Below are 26743 nucleotides of genomic sequence, written 5' to 3' on the forward strand. Positions count from 1 at the left end.
GCAACAATGTTCATAGCAGCATTATCCTTAATAGTAAGTAGGTGAAAGCACCCCAAATATTCATGGACAAAAAAATGAGTATCAAAAATGTGGTACACACATACAATGAAATATTCAGCCTTAAAAAGGAATGAAATTGACACATGCAACATGGATGAACCTTAAAAATGTTATGGAAAGTGAAATAAACTGGACACAGAAAGACAAATATCCTTGATGCCACTGATATGAAGTACCTAGAATAAGCAAATTCATGCACCAAAAACAGAGGTTACCAGGGGCAGGGAGGAATGGAGAGTTATTGTTTCCTGGATACAGTTTGTTTAGGATGAGAAAGTTCTGGAAATAGGTAGTGGCGATGGTGCGCAACAAGGTGAATGTACTTAATGCAACTCATCCTTAACAGTTAAATAGGAAATTTTGTCTTTTTCTGCAATAATAAAAAAGAAAACTTAATGAGTTAATATTTGTAACACACATGAGAAATATCACGGAAGGGGTTTAAGTAAATGGGGGTAGAGGTAAAACAAGACTGACCATGAGTTGAAAATGTTGAAGCAGGGTTATGGGTATTTGGGAGTTCATTAAAATAGTTTTTCTTTCTTTTTCTTTCTTTCTTTCTTTCTTTCTTTCTTTCTTTCTTTCTTTCTTTCTTTCTTTTTCTTTCTTTTTTTAAAGATTTGAGAGATAGAGCGAGCATGAGCAGGGTGAGCATGACTGGGAGAAGCAGAGTCCCGCTGAGCAGGGAGCCTGACATGGAGCTTGTTCCCAGGCCCCTGAGATCATGACATGAGCCGAAGGCAGAGTCTTAAACCAACTGAGCCACCGAGGCACCTGAGTTTCTCTATTTCTGTATACATTTGGAAATTCCCATAACAGAGTTTAAAATATGAGACTGAAAAATTCAATTTAAGAACACAGTAAATTAGTGAGAAACTACTGGTTAAGAGTGATTATAGTGAACAGTATATAATACTGGGATTACATATTTTATATAACGTAATTATTTAACTATTATTACTACTACTAAATAATAGATAATAAGTTATTGTGCTAGACCCTTGTATTTCCCTACCAGGAAAAGAGATAACAGGTATCTTTACGTGACTGTGTCACTTCTCTTGCTGTTGGCTGCTCAGTCAGTTCACAGCCCTGAACTCAGGGTCCTACTGCAAGTCTACAAGCACCTCTCCCCCAGAATGATCTGCCATACAGCGAACTGGCAACAACGGTCTGCAGTAGCTTACTGCCTCCGTGAGCTCCACGTTATATACACAAACTGATTTAAGTCGGCCTTGGTTTAGATCACAGTACTGACTTTCAAAACGCTGGCCAGGGACACCTGGGTGGCTCAGTTGGTTAAGCAGCTGCCTTCGGCTCAGGTCATGATCCCAGCGTCCTGGGATCGAGTCCCGCATCGGGCTCCTTGCTCATCAGGGAACCTGCTTCTCCCTCTGCCTCTGCCTGCCATTCTGTCTGCCTGTGCTCACTCTCTCTCCCTGTGCTCACTCTCTCTCCCTCGCTCTCTCTGACAAATAAATAAATAAAATCTTTAAAAAAAAAAAACAAAAAAAAAACGCTGGCCACAACTGTTAACAGCATTTGCCAGGAAACCCATGGGAGATTAGGAAGGCTGTTGACTCACAGACTTTGTGAATATAAAACAACATTACATTTTGTTAGGAAGATTACAGCCAAATTCTGGATAGCTGCTTAGCAAAGATATTCATAACCTAAATATTAGTCAGGTTGGGGTAAAAGTTATTTTGAGTCAAATTTAAACCTGTTCTATGTATTATTACCAGGATACTGAGTCCTGATCGCTTTGCACGAAATTAACAAGGAAGCCTGGGGTTAAACTTGTACATGTGTGAAATAGGAAATTGCATTTACTCAAAACTCATTATTAGAATGTGTACAAAACTTACTGGAGTTGCGACTCACTTCAGTTTTAGAACAGCTAATTCATTCTCTGGGACTGCACTCACGTAATAACCACCTGTATCCGAATGGCTTGATTTACCAAGACTCTCCTCTGGTCTTGACTTCCTCCCTATAGGCCAGGAGATGGAAATTAACTCTGTGATCACAAAACTTAATTCTAAGTATCATATATATAGATATACTAGCATTCCTTTTCTGAACTGTGATCAGTGTCCAATCCGAAAGACAAATGTATGGAAAAACATGAACCCAGTGGGTCTCTCACTCCTCTCCGGTATTTATGAGACAGTGCACACAGTAAGATTTAACCTATTGCGAATTTTCTGAAAGCTAGTTGTGTGGATGGTGTTTGTGGCTACGTTAGCACAGGCTTTTAGTTTCTTTAAAGCAGTTAAAACAAAGAACCCAATAGAAAAGAACAGACAATATGATACAGTACACAGAAAAGAGAAATTACAATGGTCAATAAAACATGAAAGCATGTTCAACCGAGACAAAGAATGCAGGCTGTCATTTTTTTTCATATGTCAGATTAGTAAATTTGATGGAGAGATAGAGGAAAAAAACACTCAGACATTTATTTTTCATAGGAGTTTAAATTCATTTTTGCATGGTAACATTTATTAGAAGTTACATAGCATACACTCTTTGAACTAGCAATATTCACTGCAAAGAATTTACATTCTGGGTATACTTGTAAAAGTGTGTGTGGTGTGTATTAATTTTCATGGTAGCGTATTTTGTAATGTCAAAACATGAGAAATAACTGAGTGTTAGGAGTATATGCAGATCATAGAATGTTACCAAGCCTGTTCAAAAAAGTAACATGGAAATGTCAAGATAACCAATTATATGGTGTACCATCTTTGTGAAAACTTGAGATACAAATATAAATCAAATATAAAGATATAAAATTGAATATAAACTGAATGCATATATATGAATGTGTATACGTATGCAGCTAATATTTTCTGGAAGGACATACGAAAAACAATAGTGGTTAAAATTAGGGAAGCATTGGGTAACTCTTTTCACTTTATACCATTCTGTCCCATTTACACTTCTAACTTGGACACCAACTATGTTTCCTTTTTCCTCTCCTTGCTCACCTCAGTGAAAAATTGGCTGTGCAAATCCTGAGTTTGTTTCAGGAACCGAGTTCAACAGTTGTAAACAACCATCCGAGGAAGGTAAAGATCAATGGTTCTCAGCTCTGATGGCTCACTGGGAGGCTTTAAAAAAAATACTAGTATCTGCGCCCAACCCCAGGCTCTTGACTTAATTAGTATGGGATGCATCCTTGCATCGGAGTCCTAAAAACTCCCCAGGTGATTCTAATAGGCAGCCAGGGGTGAAAACCACCAGATTATCACTTTAATTATCCTTCAATGACAAATAATGAACTAATGGGCTGCTGATCACAAGAATTAAGTGTCTGAGACCATGGGCAGAATCCCCAGCAGTACCTGCCCACATTAGGAATTGAGGCCCCCAAAAAAGACACAATAATATGCCACACACCACTCCTGCGTCCTGTTTGGAGGGATTGTGGACGATGCTGGTTTACTTCCTCATACTGACTTTACACACCACTGTCCTCCCACTAGTCTTTTACAAATTTAACTTAACAAAAGATAAATATCGCTACCTAAATATGATATATACATGAAAGCTCATGTTCTTGTTCTGTTAAATTTTGTTAGCTACATTTTCAAAGAATTACATCTTGGCAATATTTTCTTAAAGGGTGAAAAATATTTAAGTACTTCCAAAGAATCAATTTAGCAAGCAAACTTACTAATCCTATGACTTTCCCATTAAAAGCAAGATAACAGCCATATAAAATATAGATTTTTGCAAGAATATAGCTGACCCAAAGAGGGGAAAAACAGCAAATCCCAGAGAGAACTGCTACATAAATATTCACAAACTTAGACATGCTCTACATTGCTGCTATCATTTAAGCAAGGTTTCTTTCGGCTAAACGATTTACAGAAAGAGTCTCTTCTTGAATGTAAAATACATGGACACACGCACGCACTCTCTCAAGATGAGCTCAGTTTTTAGAGTGTTAATGGAAACACTCTCGGTCTCCTAAACAGGACTTGTAATTAATAGAGATTTTAAAATGAGCTCAACTTGAGGGTCTTCAATGGACAGTTTGTTTCCAAAATATAATCTGAATATAGAATTCTTTAAAAGTAGTATCTGAAGAGTTAGCCATCATATATATTTTTATTTTATTACAAGATATTTTAAAATTTGAGCAGATACAATCAGGACAGAAAACCAGCTTCATACCAAAAATACACTTTCAATTATTTTATCAAGCAAATAAAAACAACCTTCATTTATTTGCCTTTTCTAGAAGTTAATGTACAGTAAAAATTTATTATTGTATATGAAAGACATGTAATTAAGCATACATAGAAAAGAAACATGTATTGAATGTTCAGAAACAAAAGTAAAAATAAATAAGCAATGATAAAACTTTGAAAAAAAATAATGCACATTTCAGTTGTGGAAAATACGATTCTTAGTTATATATACATAGTTATACTTAATAGAAAGCCATCTCTTTAAAATTGCACAAAGAAGGGACCAATAAAGCATAATTTTTATGGCATGTAATACTATAATCCTAGGGCAGTTTGCTGCTTACCTCCAGGACATAAAACACTTAACTCTGTAATATAATGAAAGGTATGCTGTACTGTTTGAGAAAGACTGTCTTCCTCAACTCTCATTAACCTGTAGTAATCCTACAAAAGGCTGTACAGGAAATTTCACAAAAAGAAATATTAAACAATTACTGTGCCCACTCCATGCTGACTAAGCAGCCAAAAATGGGCTTCAAAGTAAATGTGGTGGGACATTTAATATTTTTGATGCTTTTTTATACTAAAGATTGTTTCTTTGTTCTATAAAAACACTGCATTTAACCATGATTGGCAATCTCAGCACAAGAAAAATCCTGACAAAATGGATGGACAGTTTCTGCTTACCTTATTTCCATGAATAAAATATTTCAGGAGATAAGAATTTATAGAAAAGAAACATTAATGTTCAATTCACTTACACCTTATCAGGAGCGTAATTCCATTTTTTAAAAATCCTGTTTAAACTTTTCTGTAGGAAAATCAAAGGTAACATTTCCATTTGTATTATGGCATGGCCCTCACTTCGGAGAAAAATACACTTTGGGAACCAGAAAAAATTGCACAAAGGTTAGGGGCAACCTGAAAAGCTCTCGGTGGAAAACACTTACGTCCTCTAGGGTAATAAAAAAATATGTGCAGACTTAATTACAAGTATTTACACTTCAAAACAGAATCATGAGTGAGCTGTTCAGCCGTTCTGTAAGAATGATTCTCAGGCATTTCAAAAGCTGTGGTAAGTGTGCCCACAGTACTTGTGAGCACACCTGAATGCATAGAATACAGTAAAGATCATGGTTCTTCCGTCTGTCACCTGTCATATCTATAAAACAAAAGTGTTTCCACTCTGAAAGCTATACAACCACAGGACTGAGCAAATATATTTATTGTCTCACATCAAATATAGACTTTAAGTACTACTGATTTCACTCATTTGTTCGACAACTTGTCCTAAAATTTCATCAACCACATCAACGTCATAATTCACTTGCTGAAGATCGAGATCAGGTACAATCATGGCCAACAGCTGTCCTACGTTAACTCGGAGAGATCGAAGTTTGAGGCTGCAAATACAAATATTACGTCTATTAGATGAACAGTATAACACAGTTTAACAATTCAGGTGGGGCCTAAATTCTAAATGAAACATGAATTCGCTTACTTTAATAATCCATTAATACCTTGGTAAGCAGATAAAACTAGTGGCTCTGTTTGGTTCTATCTAATACAATTTTAACTTGCTATTAGAGAAACCATGGACTGGTAAAATACATATAATTACAAGGTGTTATTTGTAATACAAAATATTGTCACCTGGAAAACAGCAGTGATACAGTAGTGAGAACACTGGTCTCAGAACAAGAATGCATCTCCCCATATTTCAGCTTTTGAGGAAAATAAAAACTGAATTGTTCTCTAAAACATGTTCTATGTATGATAGCCACCCTTGTGTGAAAGAGAAATGGTTCTGTGATCAACTAAACTTACAAAATTTTGGGCTAAATAACATTAAACAGTTTTTTAAAATCAAGACTTCTCTGAACCTTCTGGGACGCCTGGGTGGCCCAGTCGGTTAAGCAGGTGCCTTCAGCTCAGGTCATGATCCCAGGGTCCCGGCATCAGGCCCCATGTCGGGCTCCCTGCTCAGCAGAAAGCTTGCTTCTCCCTCTCCCTCTGCCTGTCGCTCTGCCTGCTTGGGCTCTTTCGGTCAAATAAATAAAAACCTTAAAAAAAAAAAAGTCTTCTCTGAACCTTTCATATGCTAAAGTTCACTGATGATCCATTTTACTATGCATTTATAGGGAATGGTGCTTTACTGAAAACACTGGGAATCCCTGGATTAGATGTGATCGTTATCATTCCTTCCAAATTTATATACATGTACTGAATATCCAACATCCTAGACTTTATTTTTTTTTTAAGTGGGCTCCACACTAGGCTAGTTGGGACCCAAACTCTCAACCCTGAGATCAAGACCAGAGCTGAGATCGAAAGTTGGATGTTCAACCAACTGAACCACCCAGGTACCCCCAACACCCTAGACTTTTTGAAGGCCTACAATTATTCAGTAGCCTTTGCCTCAAAGATTGAGTGAAACATGGAAACTGCATGTTAGTTGCTCTTATTCTGCCCCTCTCCCAAATATAAGCAGCCCACGTTTAGCTTAGATACTGATTCAAGGTGAAAATGTCTGACGAAGCAAGATGCTCATCCCTAAGTCGACAATGCACAGTAACGTGATATAGAAGATGTTCTGTGAGCCTGGATGGTTAAGACTGCACTGGTCCCCGGATAAAGTTTTACATCATTCCCACTCCAGCCACTGTTTGTCCAAGCTTCCTCACTCATCTTTGACCAGAAGCCCATGGTTCAAACATTTTTCTGCTTTGCTTTCCAGAAGTTGTTAGCCATCCTATATCCCTACCAAGAACACCCCTTTTGTTGTAACCACAACCTGTTATCTATATGAAAAGTACACAAAAGACTAGTATGACCCAATGATCCTCTTACATATCCTTTAAGTCTTTTGATTGTTCCTGGCTAATTTCTCCTATCTACTGAACCTGCCACAGATTCTTATTTTTAATGTACAGAACAGCACTGTCCAAGAGAAATACTGCGAGCTCCATACGCAGTTTTTTTTTTAAATATTTTATTTTTATTTATTTGACAAACAGAGATCACAAGTAGGCAGAGAGGCAGGCAGAGAGAGAGGAGGAAGCAGGCTCCCTGCTGAGCAGAGAGCCTGATGCGGGGCTCGATCCCAGGACCCTGAGATCATGACCCGAGCCAAAGGCAGAGGCTTTAACCCACTGAGCCACCCAGGCGCCCCAATACGCAGTTTAAAATGTTCACAGAGCTAGAGTAAAAAGCAAAATGCAGCTATAAATTTAATTGCAGTTATATATTTAACCCAATGTAACTAAAATATTTTATCACAAAATCAAAATACATTATTAATGTGCGGTATTCTACACATTCTTTTTCTTCCTTAGGCTTCAAAATTATATATTTTTTTATATTTAAAGCACATCTCAATTCAGACTAGCTAGATTTCAAGGGTCACTAAGCCACATATTCCTGTACTATTTTGGAAAGCACAAGTTTGAAAGATTAAAGGAAATAAATAAATAAATAAATAATCATCGGTTACTCAAAGGTCAGTGTGGCAAGAGAATTATCTGAGACTGTTTAAGTTTCCAATTTAATAAGCTGCAGTGTAGGCCAAGGATTTGCATTTCTACAAGCACAACAGATGCTTGTGGTTCCCATTTTGAGAAAAACCACTTGGGATTTTCTTCTGACCTTTGCCCTCTAGGCTTTTATGTACTGATCTACCCCATTTCCATGAAAAAATTTACTGAAATCCTTCAAAAACTTCACTTAAAAAACAAGGTAATAATATAATTGATGTCAAATGAGGATGGTAGGAGATTATTTCTCAACAACAGTACTTTTTAGGTCGGAAGTCATACTGTATGAGCAGGAAAAGTTGTTCAGGTTTAGCCTTTAATGACTGCTTTCCGATGCTAAGTCATCAACACACCACAAGCACCATCATGGCCTCCCACCTGAACGCCTGCCTCTCCGACACTCCAAACTGAAGCAACACCCCAAGCCTATTTTATATCTTCCTGAGATAGGGAAATCATTTTCTTACTTTCACAGAAGAACTTCTTCCTAGTAATCACCTGTACAATGGCAATTTCTAGTAATTTTCTGATTACCTAAAAGCTAACTTTGGGGATGGCATGTAGTAAAATGAGGACAGAAAACCACGAAGAAATGGCAAGTACACAAGTAAAAGAAATCCAGGTGAAAATGTAAGTTTCATGAAATAGTCCCTTATCTTCTAGTCATGGCTAAATTCAACACCTTCTTTGATATCTCACTCAATTTCCACTTTTCCCAAACAGCATTCCAAACCGCTCTAACTGATAAAATGCTTCATTCTCTCCAAATTCCTATTTCACTTAAGTTGAACCTAAACTGTTCATTCCTTGAAGAGAAGGATCGTGTTCTTTTGATAAAACGGTAACTGTTTGAGGTGTGCTAGCAAGCATCACGCTAACCAGAAGGTAGCCCCAGGGTCATGCCTCATGTAATATTACCTTTCCCCATCAGTGTAATTTACAGACTCCTCAATGTTACTTGAAGTTGAAACATCTGCTAACTGTTGATGTGTAGATTTTAATTGTTCAATTTCAGTTTTCAGTTCTTCACATTGTGAACGGATTTGTGATTTTTCCATTTCCAATAATTCAACCTGACAAAAAAAATTCATAACTGTAAAATTAAAATAAACTTGAAACTTAAAAATACTAATAAAAATAAAACTTAAAAATACCAATGCTAAAATTAAACTTGAAAATACTAATGCCAAAGTACAAATTTAAGCTATGAAATGTACTAGATGAAAATCACCATCAAAACAGGGCAAAAAACCCACCCACAATAGCTTTCTATAAACAAAGCTTCATTTGAGTTTCATCTCCACCTCTTGTCACATTCAGAGAATACAAAATGTTAATTACCACTTGACTGAAAACAAATGGCACGTAAAAACTGGAAAACCAAGATAAAAATGCCTGAATTAGGTCAACATCAAAGTGGCTTTCATTTCTTGCACACTCACCAGCTCTAAGTTATAACCGAAAGCTCCTATCGATTTTTGCATATTTTGTCATCGAACTCTAAGCCAATAATACACCAAGATGTTTGAATGAGCTTCCAGGAAGAAGGGGCAATACAGCACCAGCCTGTCATTTCCAAATTCTTGAGCAGAAAAACCCTTCTTTCAAACACTACATTAATACGATACATAAAATATATGCTTCTTAAAGGAACTCTCCAAATTTGAATGGAGGGTACATGCAGAGGCTACTTACTACCTGTCTCCTGACATCTACCATTTTTCTCCTCCTTCCTCAGAAGAACCCCTGAATAAAGACCGTACTTCCAAAGCACCCATCAGCCAGGTGACTAAGTTCTGACAGGTGGAATGTCAGCAACTTTTAGGAAACGCACCCCTCCTCTTTCCTGCTGCTCGGAACACAGATATATGAGGACTGGACCCAGAGGCCACCTCTGATCACAATGGCACGCTGAGAAGCGAAGCAACAAAGTAGAAGCTTGTTGTCTGAGTTACCTGTGGAACTGCCACGGTCCTATAATGTATAATCGTACTAAATCGTAACTAATAAACTAAACTATAAAATGAGGACATCATCACCTATCTTGTATGACTATTGCAAGGCCTATTAATAATGGATGTGACGTTCCCTATATTTAGCAACTGACTGGCTCAATGGGAATGAGAACAGTATTTTGAGCAGGACAATCCTTCATTACACAGCAATTTCCAGTAGGCTACAGGAAATGACCATACCTGGTCATCACCCAGTAAGTTCTAGCAATGCCTCTCCTCAACACACATTTCCATGCACCCCCAGGAGGACCACTCCCCAGCTGAGAAGACGCCGGGCAACAGTCAGTACATGGAAATATTAAGTAATTTATTCCAATCTAGCAACTGACTGTTCTTGGTGGTTTAGACTCCCTGGGACTCCCAGGACTCCCATTATGTGGAATGATACACTCACCTCACTTTTGTACTGGTCCCTCTCTACAGTGCACTTGTCCAACTGTCTAAACACGTCATCAAGCTGCACAACCATTTCGTCCACTTCACTTCTGCTCTCACTACTGGCACACTGACTGCATTCGGCCTTCACGTGTTGCAAAGCACTACACTGTTTTTTCAGCCTTTCTATTTCCTCCAAAGCTTGCCGATACTGAGATACCACATGGTCCGGACTTTCAGATTTTCCATTAATACTTTCAAGCAAAAATACAGCATCAGTTTCCGTAGACTGATGGCAAGTTTCCTTCTTCACGTACTTGTCGTTCATTTCCAGTATCCTCTGCTGTAACACTTTGATTTGGTCAGTAAACACATTACACTGTCTTTTATAATTTTCTTTTTCTTGGGTAACTAGAAGCAGCTCATTTCTCAGTTCATTTAACTGGCAACTAGCATCACCCGCAGATTTATCAAAGGTTTCCTGGGTTTCTTGTGTCTTCCCTTCAGCCTCCACACAGGCTGGCGGCATAGCTGCGTCATTTCGTGCGTCTATCTCATCTTCGAGTGCTTCTTCCTTTTTAATAACTACACTCGGTACTTCTGTCTGGGTGGCCGCAGTAGTTCCCTGATCACACCTGGATGATGAGATGCCCGATGAACCAGTCTGGGCACAAGGTTCCTTATCAGCCACAGGCTCGACCTGATGACCACTTTGCTCGATGTGACTCTGCTCTGATTTCACTTCAATGTCATGATCTACTGCAGGTTTGGGAGTACTGTTCTCTTCTAAGATGATGACGTCTTCATCATCATCATCTTTGTAAGCTGAATTTTCAAATGCTTGATTACTCAGTCTCCGCGTCTTTGCATTCAAAATCGATGAACGAGTAGAAAGTCTCCGTTTCAGGCTGGAAAAAATTTGATATACAAAATATAAGACCATAAAACATAGAAATGAACAAAATGGATGACCTTGAAGTAATCAATCTTGAAATTTTAAGAAATGTCCACGCTCATTTTAAAAAATGATTACACAGTACTGCTCAATGATTTAATGAAGTAGAGAGGATTTTCTCCTGTACAGCTGAGGAAACAATTAGACTACTTAGCTCGCTGTAAAGTAGCAGTTCTGCATACTGCCGAACTCCCCTTTACTAGATGGCCTCTGGGCACCTCAAGGTACACACGGCCAAATGAGAATGACCCCCCGTCCCCAGCCCAGGTCTGCTCCTTGTGTTCCAGCGCCCAGTGAAGGGCTCCGCCATTTCCATTTGCTCATCGTCATTTTTATCAATGCTCAATGATCAGAGGTGAGCCACAGACTAAATCAGCATGCCCTATCCTTCCATTTTCCTAGCATTAAAAACTGTCTCATTTTCCTCATCGACTGAGTTTTCTGTGAATTTACCACCAATTGAAACTTTCTGCCCCCCTCAGCGGGTTATCTGCACTGGTTTGTTGTTTGGGCCCTAGGTGATAGCCCTCCCTATTTCTTCCATCTCAGTTCTTCTGTTTCTTGGCTTTACTCCCTCATTATCAACGGGGCGTGATCTCCAATAAAATCTTGAGAAACCGTATACAGAATGTAAAAAAGGTGAAAGGCTACATGATGAAAGATCTTTATTCACATCTCAATTTTATTGTTGGCTTGGTTTTTATATAGACTTCAAGGTTGAAAATTACTTTCTCAAAACTTTAAAAGCATCATTCCACTGTTATGTAGCATTCGGTGTTCCTGCCATTCTAATTCCTGATCTTTTTGAAGGTTAACTTGTATTTTCCCTCCCTGAAAAAATTTTCCCTGGTGTACGAAAATTTCATGTTTCTTGGAATGGATCTTTTCCCACATATTTTTGCTGTGTATTTTAAGTCATACTATTCCCTCCCCTTTGTTTTCTCTGATCTCCCATTCTGAAACTCCCTTATTCAGATGTTGACCCTCCTGTACCTTGTCTTTTCCTTTTTCTACCCTCTACCTGCTTATCTTTTCTAAGAAATGTGTTTGTTCCACACCTACCTGCCTCCCAGTAAATTCCACAGGGTTTCCTTAACTGCCTTTGTTTCAGTTTGTACACCTAGTGATCTCTGTCTGTCTTTATGTTTCAGGGTGAGACCGACTAGAAGCGGTGAGGGCTGGCCATGTGGTGCTCAAACCATCAGCACACCCAGGGCTGTTCCCCTGGGGGCCCAACGAGGGAAAGTGGAGGGGGGATTTTTCATCATTTAGTACTCACTTTCCCTTACACCTCCTCTTTCAAAACAGTGGCTCACCCTTATCTTCAGCATGTGAAATGTGAAACTGCTCCAGAAGGAAAACATCCTACATTCTGACAGAGGAGAAGCCACGTCACCAGATTTGGCAGGTTATGAAGAGGTCTAGAGAACTACTCTTCCTTAAACTCTCAAACAAACCTCCTGTTTTCTGCCTTAAGAAGTACCCAATGAAGCTGCCTTCAGCTCAGGTCATGATCCCAGCGTCCTGGGATCGAGTCCCACATCGGGCTCCTTGCTTGGCAGGGAGCCTGCTTCTCCCTCTGCCTCTGCCTGCCACTGTCTAGCTGTGCTCACTCTCACTCCTCTCTGACAAATAAATGAATAAAATCTTAAAAAAAAAAAAAAAAAAAAAAAAAAAGAAGTACCCAATGATTCTGAGTTTGGTGCATGCCGAGGGTTCCATGGAGTTAATCACTTACCTGGGAACCACCCTGTTATTTTTCTTATGAGGCTAATTCCTATATGTCTTTCTCAAGATTTAGTTTAGGTACTACCTTTCCACAGTCTTTGGTTTTAGTTTTAAAACTTATATATATATATATATATATATATATATATATATATATATATATATATAAAATTAAAAAAAAAACAAACTTGTATTTTTCTCAAATTCAAATTTCAAATTCTTTAGGCTTTAAAAATTAATGAAAAATTTTTCTATTCTCTTATTCCACTTGGATGGAATAAATCACTTTAAAGAATAAATTCCAGGGGCACCTAGGTGGCTCAGCTGGTTAAATGTAGGACTCTGGATTTCGGATCGGGTCATAATCTCAGGGTTGTGAGACTGAGCCCCGCCGATGGGCTCATGCTAGGTGTGGAGCCTATTTCACATTTTCTCTCTCTCCCCCTCTCACTCTGTACCCCCTCCTTAAAAAAAAAAAAGAAGAAATTCCATTATTTTTTATCTGTAAACTTTTTTATCTGTAAACTTTCTTACTTTGTTTGGATCCATCTTTAAGAAGAAAAGCCAAGAAAATTAAGGAGACTATTAAAAAAAAATTCACACAGTTCTTAGTTAAGTAGCAATCCAGCCCCAAAACATGCCCCTAAAATGTAAGCTACAAACAGAAAACTATTTTAGAACATGCCCTCTTGATATATACACACACACACACACACACACACACACATATATATATATATGCATAAAAGCAGTTATTTCTAATCCTTTTGGAAGTCAAAAATCCCTTTGAGAATTTAATGAAGCCTACAAAACCTCTCAGAAAATCTCATCCCACTATCTCAGCAAACGGTTTCAATGTTTGTCTTTCAACAAAAAAGACCAAGTGTAGTTAGTCTGATCCCCTAGTTCATTGGCATCATGCTTTCTTCTTCTTTTTTTTTTTTTTTAAAGATTTTACTTATTTATTTGTCAGAGAGAAAGAGAGGGAGAACACAAGCAGGCAGAGCAGCATGCAGAAGCAGAGAGAGAAGCAGGCTCCCTGCTGAGCAAGGAGCCTGATGTAGGACTTGATCCCAGGACCCTGAGATCATGACCTGAGCCGAAGGCAGCAGCTTACCCAACTGAGCCACCCAGGCGTCCCATCATGCTTTCTTCTTCACCTGTATTCATTCTACTCCCTCTGAATGAGCCACCTGCACAGAGCACTGCTTTCAGAGTTTCAGGAACCAAACCAAGTACTACCTCATCCCAAACCTTCCCTGACCATTCCAGTCAAAAGACCTAACTATTCAATTTACATATCACTCATACCTTTCTTGCTCCCTTCCTTCTCCATCTACTCATCCAAAATACACAGCCTACAACAAGCTAAGAACTCATGGGTCACACCTGACATTACAGTGTTGTATTATTAGTTGCTTTATGTTTTTCTTAAGAAGGTGGTAATTTTAAAAGCAGGAATTTTCATACTATACAGAATTTCAAAGAGGTGAAAATTCCACAATGAATACAACTGATATTTTAAAAACTGACTTAAATGGGTGGCATGAGTGGGCTGGGGTAAGTTTAGATAATAAAAGTAGATTAACTTATCCTTAAGACTTTTTACATGCACATAAACTCAGAAGTGTAATACTGCCATAGAAGTGTCAAGTAAAGGCTCTACTTAGTATTTATTCCCCACTGGAAAAACACATTTTAGCCACTGACTTGTTGCTCTCAGGTTCAGACTGGGGTGAACCTCGGTGATTATTTATGAGTCTTGTTGCGTAAGTATTTGCCACTTCTGAAAGATGTCCTCTTGGAACACTTTCCTTCACAGGAGAAAAGCTTTGACCTGATACGGGGGGTGTCCGAAACAAAAGTTCAGCATTAATCTGTTGGAAGAAAAGAAAATCGACCTTAAAGGACTTTTTTTAATGTGCCATGCCCCAAAACGCGAGATATTATTTTCCCTTTGCCCCATATCCCAGAAAACAATGAGAACGATTCTAACCATGTAAATTCTTTGGGCTATACCAGAGAGCCACTAACAAGCCAGGAAGCCAACTCCAACCTGCGAGTAAGTGGAAGGATGTTTTTGCATTTTTAAAGATGTAAACAAAACAACAAAACCAAGAATACACAACAGAGACTGCATGTGGCCCACAAAGTCTAAAATTCGAACTATCTGGTCTTTTATGGCAAAATTTACTGACCCTATACTGTACAGGACTTACTGAAATACAATTAAAAACTTGTTTTTCTAAAAGAAACAGAAAATAAAGTCAAAGATACTGCTTTTAATGTAAGTAAGCCCACTTTTCTTTTTCACCCAGTTCTGTTCTCACCTCCAAACCCTCAGTCTTTGCCATAAGAAAACATTTCAGTGTTAACTAAAAGCAAACACACACATCTGCAGCGGACCAAAACTTCCTTATACAAGAAGTACAACTGTCTACCCAGATACCCAGAAAAAGCGCCTTAACACCATTAAGCACTAAGAAAGTGCTCAACAAAGAGAAAGAAAAACACTGTAGCTTTGGTCCAGGTTAGTAGAACATGGCTCCCCAGGGCTTCCTGTGAATTTTTCCTTAACTGCCTATGTGACAATAAGATTCATTTTCTTTCTTTTTTTTTTTTTTTTTATAAGGGGGGCTGGGGCAGAGGGAGAGAGAGATGGGGAAAGAGAATTCCAAGCAGGCTCCACGCCCAGCAGAGAGCCTGACTTGGGGCTCCATCTCAGAACCCTGCAATCGTCACCTGAGCCAAAATCAAGAGTTAGACGCTTAACTGAATGAGCCACCCAGGTGCCTGGGTGTTAAGATTCCTAATGCCTGCCTTTTCTCAGACGATGCCTGACTAAATAGTAAACTGAACAGTGAGTGAAAAGTTGCCAGGCTAGGAAGGAAGGCAAGAAGGGGTATAAGAAAAGGAGTATGTGGACTGAATGAACAAAATCACTCAATTTGTTATGTAACTCCTAAGCTTTAAAACTATTTGTTAAACTAGCCACCACCCATAATACACAGCTATAAAATGCAAGGTTTCATCAGTTACCCGAGGGATCATTTCCGGTTGTCTGATCCTGAATTTCTCCTTATCTCTAAAAGAAAAAAGAAAAAGAAAAAGATGAAAAGTGAACATACTTAAATTTGATTATTATTTTTCAACGTTTCCCAATGACAAACTTGCCATTTCACTAATATGTACACTGAACTTTGCTTCAATTTCATTATCATCAGTGTTAAGGCCACAGGCAGGGAAATACTTTCTACCTCTTACCTCAGTAATGCCCAACATCTGCCGTAAGCTTTCTACCCTCACCAGCATTATTCTCAGACCTCTGAGCAGGAACATCACACAGGTTTCTAACTGGTCTCTTTACTCATGGTCCTGTTGCTGGATTTATCTTAAAAAACCAGGCACTCTAAATCAAAACCACCCAAAAGTTCTACATGCACCCGGCCTCTGTGAGTGGACACTAACCTACAGTTCACCAGGGCTGACTATCCTTCATTAGCCAACTTCCCCCTCTCTCCTCTATTTTCCATTATGCCCATTCATGTATTTGCTCTAAAGCAGAACGAACTGGTTCCTGTACATTTGCATGTAACCCATCCTCCAAGACCTATTACACAAATATGCCTCATAAGTTTTCCTGATCCAGATTTCTCTTCCCATCCCCAGACAGACGTCATCTCTCCTTATGGGCTTCCCAACAGAATGGATCCTGCCTTCGATGGGTATCTGTCAATTTAATGCACAGGTCTCACCTTCCCTGTTAAGACTATAAGCTCATATCAGGCAGTACTCATTTATGATTCGTCTGTGTGTGGCCCAAAAAACAAACTATTCTGTATGCAAACTATCCTGTGTAGATAGGACAGCGTAAATGGCGGGTGGAAAAAGAGCAGGTATTCATGGTATAAAGGAAAATAAACAAAAAACAAAAACTCCCAATATTATGTATCCACATCAAAATCTTCTTTGGGGTCATAATCTTTTCTGGGTTGTACTAGCTTGATCTTGGAGAAGTAGCAACTAATACTGTACTCCCACCAGCATTAATAATACGGGCATTATTTCCCCACCAAACATTAATACAACACTCACTTCTTTTTGTAGGTTTTTTCGTAAGTTGGATGCACCAAATCCTCATCTTCAGGTTCTTCTGGAACATCACAATTTCTAGTCAGAAAAATCACATGGGAATAACACGTCACCAGCGCCTGTTCATACATCTTGAACAGTACTTTCTGCCTTTCCAAAAAGGGTACTACCAACTATATGGTACCTGAACTGTGGGTCAGGGTTATTGGAGCAATACCATTTTTCTGGAAGTTGATCTATTCCATCTGGTAATTTTCGCCATTTTAGACAGGAATCACATTGAACCCATGTCTGATCGGGACGTTTCCTATAACAAAATGATGTAATATTAGTATGAAAATATGGATGCAAAGTACACGTCATTAGATCTTCTATATCATTTTTACCGCCAAATGCCTTTATTATTTAATTCTGTTCCTGAAATGCCTGCGACATAATTATTGTTGCGCAGCAAGTTAAATTTTTTAAAAACAACAGTTCTGGTTACCTTCAAAAGGTTAAAGCCAACAGGCCAATTTAAACAAAGAGACTTAAATGTTTTAACAGCATACTATTCAATTTTGTTCTCTGGTAATAAAAAAGCAACTTAAGATTCCAAAAGCCTTGCTTTGAAATTTACATTAAGTTAGCATTTGCAATGCCCAATCTTAGTGAATTTATTAGCACAATAAAACACTCACATACAGAAAACAGGCAAGCTGTTATTACTATAATTTAAGCATTTTTAATAATTCTATTACATTTTTAGCCTCTACTAGAAGTGTATCTCTGAATATCTAAAATTTATATATTCTTTTAGTTTATAAAATGCTTTATAGTTTTATCATTTGAAAATTACAATGATCCTATAAAGAACTTGGGTATTCATTTAACATTTCACTGACTATAAGAAGACTTCATCTTAATGAATAAATATAATTTTTTATTTTAAATATAAATGCTTTAAATATAAACTTTTAAAAACAAATTTTAAATATAAATTTTAATATAAATTTTTTAAATATAAATTTTTAAAAATGCATTTACATGGTTACATAAATTTTAAACAATCCAGAAATTTGTTTATTTATTCATTTTTAGAGAGGGGGGGTAGGGCAGAAGGAGAGGGAAAGAAAGAATCCCAAGTAAGCTCCACACCCAGTGCACAGTATGACACAGGGCTCCGTCTCACAACCCTGAGATCATGACCTGGGCCGAAATCAAGAGTCAGATGGTCAGTCAACTGAGCCACCCATGTGCTCCAGAAATTTATAAAGTAAATACAAATCCTTGTTTTAGGAGCTTACCACTGTTCATTTTTTAAAACCCTGGTAGAATTTTCTATGCTTGCAGAATTATGCATGTGTATATGGACACTTAAAAAAAATAGGAAATTAATACACTGAACTGCATCTTTTTTTTTTTTTAAGTATTTTTTTTTAAATTTATTTATTTGACAGAGAGAGATCACAAGTAGACGGAGAGGCAGGCAGAGAGAGAGAGAGAGGGAAGCAGGCTTCTCGCTGAGCAGAGAGCCCGATGTGGGACTCGATCCCAGGACCCTGAGATCATGACCTGAGCCGAAAGCAGCGGCTTAACCCACTGAGCCACCCAGGCGCCCTGAACTGCATCTTTTTTGTTCCTAATTATACATCTTGGTCATCTTTCCATCAGTACACAGTTACTATTCATTCATTCACAGAACTGGCACTGTGTTGCTATCAAGTTACTGAATGCTCGTAAAGCATATTCTTTGTCTTCTAACTAGAGGAAGTGAGTGCTACTAATGTTCCCATTTTACAAGTTAAAAAAAAAAAAGGGAAGCTTATAAAAGGCCAAGTAACATGTTCAGTGTCACATCATTATTTAAGCAAAATTAGAATCTAAATTCAGTTCTAGATTTAGAGTCATGATCCTAAAGACCAGAGTTTTTCAAACTATGAGATGCAACCCATTAGTGGATCACGAAATCAATTTAATGGGTTAAGACTTGTATTTTTTAAATGAAATAAGTATCAGCATATGCAACGTATGGATAAATACTGCTTCGTGAATCTTTTGTGTGTATGTATTAATGTGTACATTCACTGGCTCATTTCATGGTGTGCTGAGTTATACAATTTAATTCTTACTCTGGCTTAGTTCAAAGTTTGTGTTCCATCACTATACCCTCCAAAATCATGTCTTGATATTAGAGTGGGTTGATATTTTTTAATGTACTTACTGAATATCCTCAACTGGCAAATTTAGAGGATATTCTGCATTTTTCTTCACTTTCATTTCATTCCAGTAATCATTCAGCTTTTCTCCTAACGCTGCTATTGTCAGCCTAAAAAAGTAAATTAAAATCAATTTAAGAAAAAAAAAGATAAAGTTCAAACCTTTGTCAAACACAGAGAAAGCACAAATGACTTAGTAAGGATCATGTGGACACTACAGGGCAAAGGAGATTGATGTCTCCCAAAGGTATAGTTAGTAAAGAATGCTCTAATGGCAATTTTCTACAAGGACACTTTTAAGTTCCCAGAGCAGAGCCAAGATCATCTTTGAAGATATAAACAGTAATATTTCGTGTCCTCTGTTGAGAAAGTATGTTGCAGACCAATTAGTGGAAGAACCACAGGCATTCTAAATTCCAACTCCAACTGATAAACCTATAAGTTTCAATTCAAATTAGAACTCAAACTTTTAGTTTATAAAAGTATGCAATCAACACCAGCAAGTATATTTTAAAATAGCTTCTGTCCCACAATTAAGACTGTCACTCCTTCCTCAATAAGATATTAATAAAAAGCCAATCAGTGGGATCTAAGGCCACATTTAAGCTATCATTCTAGTTAAGCACCTACTGTGACAGAACTATGCACATACAAGGTATAGTCAGTGTAACAGTCTCAACTTAAAATAAAGCTTTCAATCATCAAGACTTCAAATTCTACACTGGCAGATTAATCAGACATTTGTATCCCCACCTATTATCTCCAACTAGTTTTTTCATCACTATCACATAACATTTAAGTGTCCAAATGAGAATCAATCTTCCCTTCCAAACATATCCTCCCTTTTTCAAGTTCTCTTCATCTCCTTCTCTCATCACCACTATTCCTCAATCCAAAAGACTGCACCCAATTATGTTGGGAATATACCGAAGAGTGAAACTGCAGGGTTACAGGGGTGGGCACTGATATTTGGTTTTACTCAATAAACTAACAGTTCTCAAATCTGATTTTTATACCCAAAGCCATGTGCCAGGGCTCCAAATGCTCTATCTTGCCAACATTCTCTGTCTCACTCATTTTAAATAATTTTTCATTTTGCCATTATGATCAGTATTTTTTGCATCTTGTTTTAAAATATGCTTAACTAAAGGTTTTGAAAATATTCTTGTTCCCACTTTTTGTCTTCCTTACATAGGTCTAAAATCCATCCTGTATCAATTTTTTGCTTCATTTGAAGAGTCATATTACCCATACAAATGGCCAACTGACCCAGCATTTTTGGAAAGATGATCATTTTCCCACAGTTCTATGATGTAATCTTTGTCATAAATCAGGTCATCAAATATATAAAAGTGGGGGGTTATTTCTGGCTTCTCTATTTCACTAGACAGCTTATCCTTTAATACCACACTTAGGTACTATAGCTTTATAAGTACTGGTATTAGTAGGTTAAGTTTTCTTGCTTTGTTGTTCTTAATTATCTTAACTACCTTGGGTCTTCTGACTTTCAACATAAAGTTTAGAGTAAGCCTATTAATAGTATCAACACCCACAAAAGCTGGCAGGGATTTTTTTTTTCTTTTTTTTCTTTTAAGATTTTATTTATTTATTTGACAGACAGAGATCACAAGTAGGCAGAGAGAGAGGAGGAAGCAGGCTCCCCGCCAAGCAGAGAGCCGGATGTGGGGCTCGATCCCAGGACCCTGGGATCATGACCTGAGCCGAAGGCAGAGGCTTTAAGGGATTTTTTTCTTAAATTGGAATTGTATTTAATTATTTTAGAGAAAAACTGACATTTTGTAATATTCAGCCTTCCAACTCTTGAACCTGGTATGCCTACTTACTTGGGGCTTAAATTTCACTCCACAATATTTCATAGTTTTTAGTGTATATGCTGCATATTTTATTTACTCCAAAGTACCTGATTTTTTTGACACTTCATGACTTTTAAAAAATTTCATGTTCTAGCTTCTCGTTGTTGGTAAACACAAATACTATTGATTTCTGAATACTTCTTATCCAACAATCCTAGAATACATACCACTTAACTTGTTCCTTCATTAATTCTAAATTTGCAAATTATTTTGGACTTACTATATACTTAATACTATCTTGTACAGAAATGTTTTATTTCTTCCTTTCTAACCCATAACTTTTACTTCTTTTTCTTTCTTTATTATATGGTTATTTTCTTAGGAACAATGGTAGATAGTGGAAATCCTTATCTCATTTTCATCCGTAAGGGGATATTAACAATTCAGCATTAGGAATGCACTTCGTTGTTTTTGTAAATGCTTTGCATTGCTAATATGCCCTTCTATTCATGATTTTGTAAGCGTTCCTTTTTTTCTTCTAAATTACAAATGGGTGAGGTGCCGAGGTTGCTCAGACTTTGGCTCAGGTCACCATCTCAGGTCCTGGGATCAAGCCCCACGGAGCCTGCTTAACATTCTCTCCCTGTCCCTCTGACCCACCCTACCTAATCCCACCTCCACTCACTTGTACATGTGCTTTCTCTCAAATAAAAAAAATTACAAGTGGGTGTTGTGATTTATCAAGTGCTTTTTCTGTACCTATGAAAATAACTGTAAGATTTTTCCTTCTAACATCAATGTGATAAACTACATTGATTTTTGAATATTAAAACCACCATGTCATCTTGGAATATAATCTAATTGGTTTTAATGTATTAATTATCCTTTTTACATATTACTAGATGGCATTTGCTATATTTTAAAATTTTTCTATCTTGATCATGAGACACATAAATTCCCTTTCTTGTAAGAAGTATTCACAAGTTCACTACCAGAGTTATGTGCCCTCATAAAACCTTTAAGATAGCGTAAGACTGGTGCTACTTCCTTCTTAAAATGTTTGAATTTAGGGCGCCTGGGTGGCTCAGTGGGTTAAGCTGCTGCCTTCGGCTCAGGTCATGATCTCAGGGTCCTGGGATCGAGTCCCACATCGGGCTCTCTGCTCAGCGAGAAGCCTGCTTCCCTCTCTCTCTCTCTCTGCCTGCCTCTCCATCTACTTGTGATCTCTCTCTGTCAAATAAATAAATAAAATCTTTAAAAAAAAAATGTTTGAATTTAATATGTGGGAAGTTTTCTAAAAATTGATTCAATTTTAAAGGAACATGCCCATATCATCTAAGATGGTAAAAATTGTTCATGCTACTCCTTTGATGTTCTTGGGTACGTCTCCTTTTCGTTTTTTATATTGATGATTTCTGCTTTCTACCCCCCCATTGTCCTTTTACTAATCTTATCAAAGAACAAACTTCAGGCTTTTTGATTTTGTCAATTATGAACTCATTATCTCTCAGCTCCAAATTCAGTCTTCTTTGCTCAGTTTTGTGATTTTCTGAAGCTTGGTCATATAAACATTTATCATTTGGCAGTCTGAGGAATGCTGAACTGGATTAACAGATGAATGGGCCTGCTAGGTGACAGCAACACAAGTGTCCTTCAGGTCCTGGTATGTATGTATGTATGTATGTATTATTGTTATTTGGCTGGAGCCCACTGGCCCACAGAGGAGCTCCAGCTGTGCTCTCTAGCAATGCTCTGTCCTCCAGCAGCCCACTACCTCCATCAAGAGACCAGTCCCAGTGTGTCCATATCCTTGGGCAAAGACCGATCTCCTCTATAGAATAGCTCCAGCTCACCCACAGCCTCTGGCAACAGCAGGTCACATCTACAGTCCAGCACTGGCCAGGCCTTCTTTTTCTGGCAAGAAACTTGAAGGTAGTTTGTTCCTATGTTGTCATGACTGCTACAAGATTTGAATCTCTTGACTTGAGGGGCAGGGGGCCCTCTCCTAGTTCCTAGTCCTTTTTCTCAACCTTGAGGGAATAGTCAGTCTTCTGTATCTGCTGGTTCTGGGAACCTACTGTCTTCTTTTACCCCTTCTAGTAATCACCCTCTACTATTCTAGTTAATAATTCCTTATATTAAATTATCCCTGTTCAACTAACAGGAGTAGCCTCTGCCCCAGGAGTCAACTCTTGAGTGTATACTAATTTTCTGTATTATATGTGTTTCCTAATTCATCAATTTTGCTCTTACCTTATTTTCTTTATTCTACTTTGTTCTATTTGTTCTTTATTTGAAAAAAGGGCCTGTGACATTATCTCTATCTTTATCACCAATGTTCACATGACAGTTGCATTCTACTCCATCATATGTGCTCATTAGGGAAAGTGTGCTTCCTAAATCTACAAGTAGAACTAACAGTCATATTCATTCTGTGACTTCTAACCACTCTTAAAAGATCATAGTATTTCTGTCTAAAGTACACAGGACTAAATCACCTTCAAGTTCCCATCTATAAGCACAAAGTTTCATGATATTACACAATAAATGTTGACACCAATAGAGCAGGAACATCCTCTATTTCTACTATAAATCTCAGAAATACCTCATCAATAAAGATGGGGAGAACATATTTCTACTGGTGATGGGGTAGGATTAATTCCTAGGTGGGAGAAGAGGGCTAAAGGTGTTTTCTAAGCAAGCTTCTCATCTACCAATTTTCTTAAAGTCTGTAAGATAAAAACATCCACAAGACCAAAAAAAAAAAATTCAGCTTAGGAAAAGAGATGAAAGTATTCCCAAAATAAAGTAAAAAGCCAGTGACTTTAACAGGTAACATACCTGTACTCATTAGTATAGTCAAAATCTTGTTTATTATGAGTTGGCTTTAGGAAGTTACACTCTATAATTCCTACTACTCCAACACCCATATTGTTCGCCTGAAAAAGAAAACGAAATCAGTGTTTTAAGCATAAGACACAATGCTCAAAATAATTACCTTCCACAAAGACTTATAATTTGTATGAAGCATTTCTTACATTTTATATCCCTATTCTTACGAAATTTAAATTGAAAAATAGTGTCTGGTAGGTTTATTTTACTTTTCTAGAAGTTAATTCCTAAATACATTAGAGCCTTCCTCCAAAACTACTTCCACTGTTGTCAAATATCCATTTAGACATGTATTATCATCCCTATTTTTTTTTTAAAGATTTTATTTATTTATTTGACAGAGAGATCATAAGTAGACGGAGAGGCAGGCAGAGAGAGAGAGAGAGGGAAGCAGGCTCCCCGCTGAGCAGAGAGCCCGATGCGGGACTCGATCCCAGGACCCTGAGATCATGACCTGAGCCGAAGGCAGCGGCTTAACCCACTGAGCCACCCAGGCGCCCCTATCATCCCTAATTTAATACAAAAAAGACCACCTCTATTGGGATGCCTTTCTTAGACAGTGGAAACTACAACTAACTCCTTTCTTTTTTTTTTTTTAAAGATTTTATTTATTTATTTGACAGAGAGAAATCACAAGTAGGCAGAGAGGCAGGCAGAGAGAGAAGAGGAAGCAGGCTCCCTGCTGAGCAGAAAGCCTGATGTGGGGCTCGAACCCAGGACCTGGGATCATGACCTGAGCCGAAGGCAGCGGCTTAACCCACTGAGCCACCCAGGCACCCCCAACTAACTCCTTTCTATATCCACAGTATTTAGCAAAGACCGTAGCAATAATTCTCCAACAAAAGATTGCCAGATTAAAATTAAAATCATTTATCCAAAGTTACACATCCAGTTGATATCGGAGATGAAGTAAAAACCTAGGACAGTTCAAGTTATTTTTAAAAAAATACTCCTAGTGAGCACCTGGGTGGCTCAGTCGGTTAAGCATCTGCCTTCAGCTCAGGTCATGATCCTTTTCATTTTCCTCTTCCTTTCCTTTTCCCCAGGACCCTGGGGTCCTGGGATCGAGTCCCACATCGGGATCCCTGCTCCACAGGGAGTCTGCCTCTGCCTTTCTCTCTCTCGTGAATAAATAACATCTTTTTTTTTTTTTTTAACATTTTATTTATTTATTTATTTGACAGAGAGAGAGATCACAAGAAGGCAGAGAGAGAGGAGGAAGCAGGCTCTCCACGGAGCTGAGAGCCCGATGTGGGGCTCGATCCCAGGACCCTGGGATCATGACCTGAGTAGAAGGCAGGGGCTTTAACCCACTGAGCCACCCAGGCACCCCAATAAATAACATCTTAAACAAACAAAAAGACCCGCTGCTAGCTAAAATATTGAACTCAAAGTATATGAGTCATATATTCGATTATCTATATATGATTAACAAGTATTAAGTTAAAAAATATTTTGTTCACAATTATAGCTGAGTCTACAAAAGGAAAAAGTGAAAGAATAATAAAGTGAAATTGTTCAGAAATATAGCCAAAGCCATGCAGATCTAATCCCACTCTATTAAAAACCATCAGTGTTCCTCATCTCATACCATTAATAAACCACGATACCCTCCAATTTGTAGTTCTGGTTCACCTTCTTTCAAACCTCATCTTCTTGTCTCTCTGTGCATATGCCCCAGCAAAGTTAGCTACTGCCTTAATGATGTCACATTCTCCGAAGCCTCTTTCCCTTCCTTTGCAGAGATTTTTCTCTGCCTGGAAAACCCTTGCCAGACTTTTCAACACAGTAACATCAACTAAGACTCATCCCAATCACCGCTGCCTCCAAGAAGCCTTTTCTGATGCTTTCAACTTGTACCACATTTTCCCCTCACCAGAGCTCTGATAGCATGCTCTGTATCTTATCATCTTTTTATTCTGAGCAAATCACACCAGATACCTGACACTTATTTAGTAACTGCTTATTGAATCTACAGAATGCAAATACTAAGCCCAGTCCATCACCTGGTAAAGAAAAACAATGTAAGAGTTGGCTATAAAAGCCTATTTTTTACAAGGTCAACCTTAACCAGAAAGTATACATAATGCAAATTTAACTGGGTTGGAAAAATGGCTGAGTATCTTAAGTCAGAATCATAAAGGATAAAAGAAAAAAAATATTTTACATTCTGTTGCAGATACATTGTTTCTTTTGAATCCCAAACCACTTGAGAAGTAAGGCTTATTATCAAAAATGCATTTCCAATTACTGATGAAATTCCCCATAACTTTAATAAGAGTATTTCTGATGAAAATTACTAGTCCAATTATAAATGAAAATTAGCATTTTTTTTAAAAGATTTTATTTATTTGACAGAGAGAGAGAGATCACAAGTAGGCAGAGAGGCAGGCAGAGAGAGGAGGAAGCAGGCTCAGTGCTGAGCAGAGAGCCCGATGCGGGGCCCGATCCCAGGACCCTGAGATCATGACCTGAGCCGAAGGCAGAGGCCCAACCCACTGAGCCACCCAGGCGCCCCCAAAATTAGCATTTTTAAATAAAAGTTACTGACACCTCATATCATGGTTGCCAAATTTCTGTATTTTGGCTGTTTACTGAAATTTGTGGTTACCAAAAAAAGCCCAACAAAGTTTGCTTACTTTTGCGAAAATGCTATATTCTGGGCTCATGTCCTGTTAAATTCTAAGAGTTACAACCCCTATTGAGTAGTATTCAAGAGAAGCCCACACTAGCATACTGTGTAGAGCTCACATCATTCTAGAAAGAACTTAGAATGAAATAAGATTAATAGAAAATGAAAACCATGACCTTGGAAAACAAGATATGATTAGGCTTACTACGTTTAGAAACTTAATTTTCAGAATTTATCACTTAATTCT

General features: G+C 37.9%; 1 protein-coding gene across 1 annotated transcript in view; it reads right to left on the bottom strand.

The window, feature by feature from the left end:
- Positions 1-3898: 3898 nt before the first annotated feature.
- MORC3 (MORC family CW-type zinc finger 3) overlaps positions 3899-26743 on the bottom strand; it is a 43735-nt gene continuing 20890 nt past the window's right edge. The window contains exons 9-17 of the mRNA XM_047720108.1: positions 23814-23911; positions 19164-19268; positions 17145-17267; positions 16964-17038; positions 15908-15953; positions 14579-14745; positions 10205-11093; positions 8714-8868; positions 3899-5665 (exon numbers count right to left, since the gene is read on the bottom strand). Of these exons, the coding sequence (XP_047576064.1) occupies positions 5512-5665; positions 8714-8868; positions 10205-11093; positions 14579-14745; positions 15908-15953; positions 16964-17038; positions 17145-17267; positions 19164-19268; positions 23814-23911 (1812 nt within the window). The 3' untranslated portion in view covers positions 3899-5511. The remainder of the gene's footprint in view (positions 5666-8713; positions 8869-10204; positions 11094-14578; positions 14746-15907; positions 15954-16963; positions 17039-17144; positions 17268-19163; positions 19269-23813; positions 23912-26743) is intronic.

The sequence above is a fragment of the Lutra lutra genome, chromosome 1 (genome assembly GCF_902655055.1).
Source record: "Lutra lutra chromosome 1, mLutLut1.2, whole genome shotgun sequence".
Classification (NCBI taxonomy): Eukaryota; Metazoa; Chordata; class Mammalia; order Carnivora; family Mustelidae; genus Lutra; species Lutra lutra.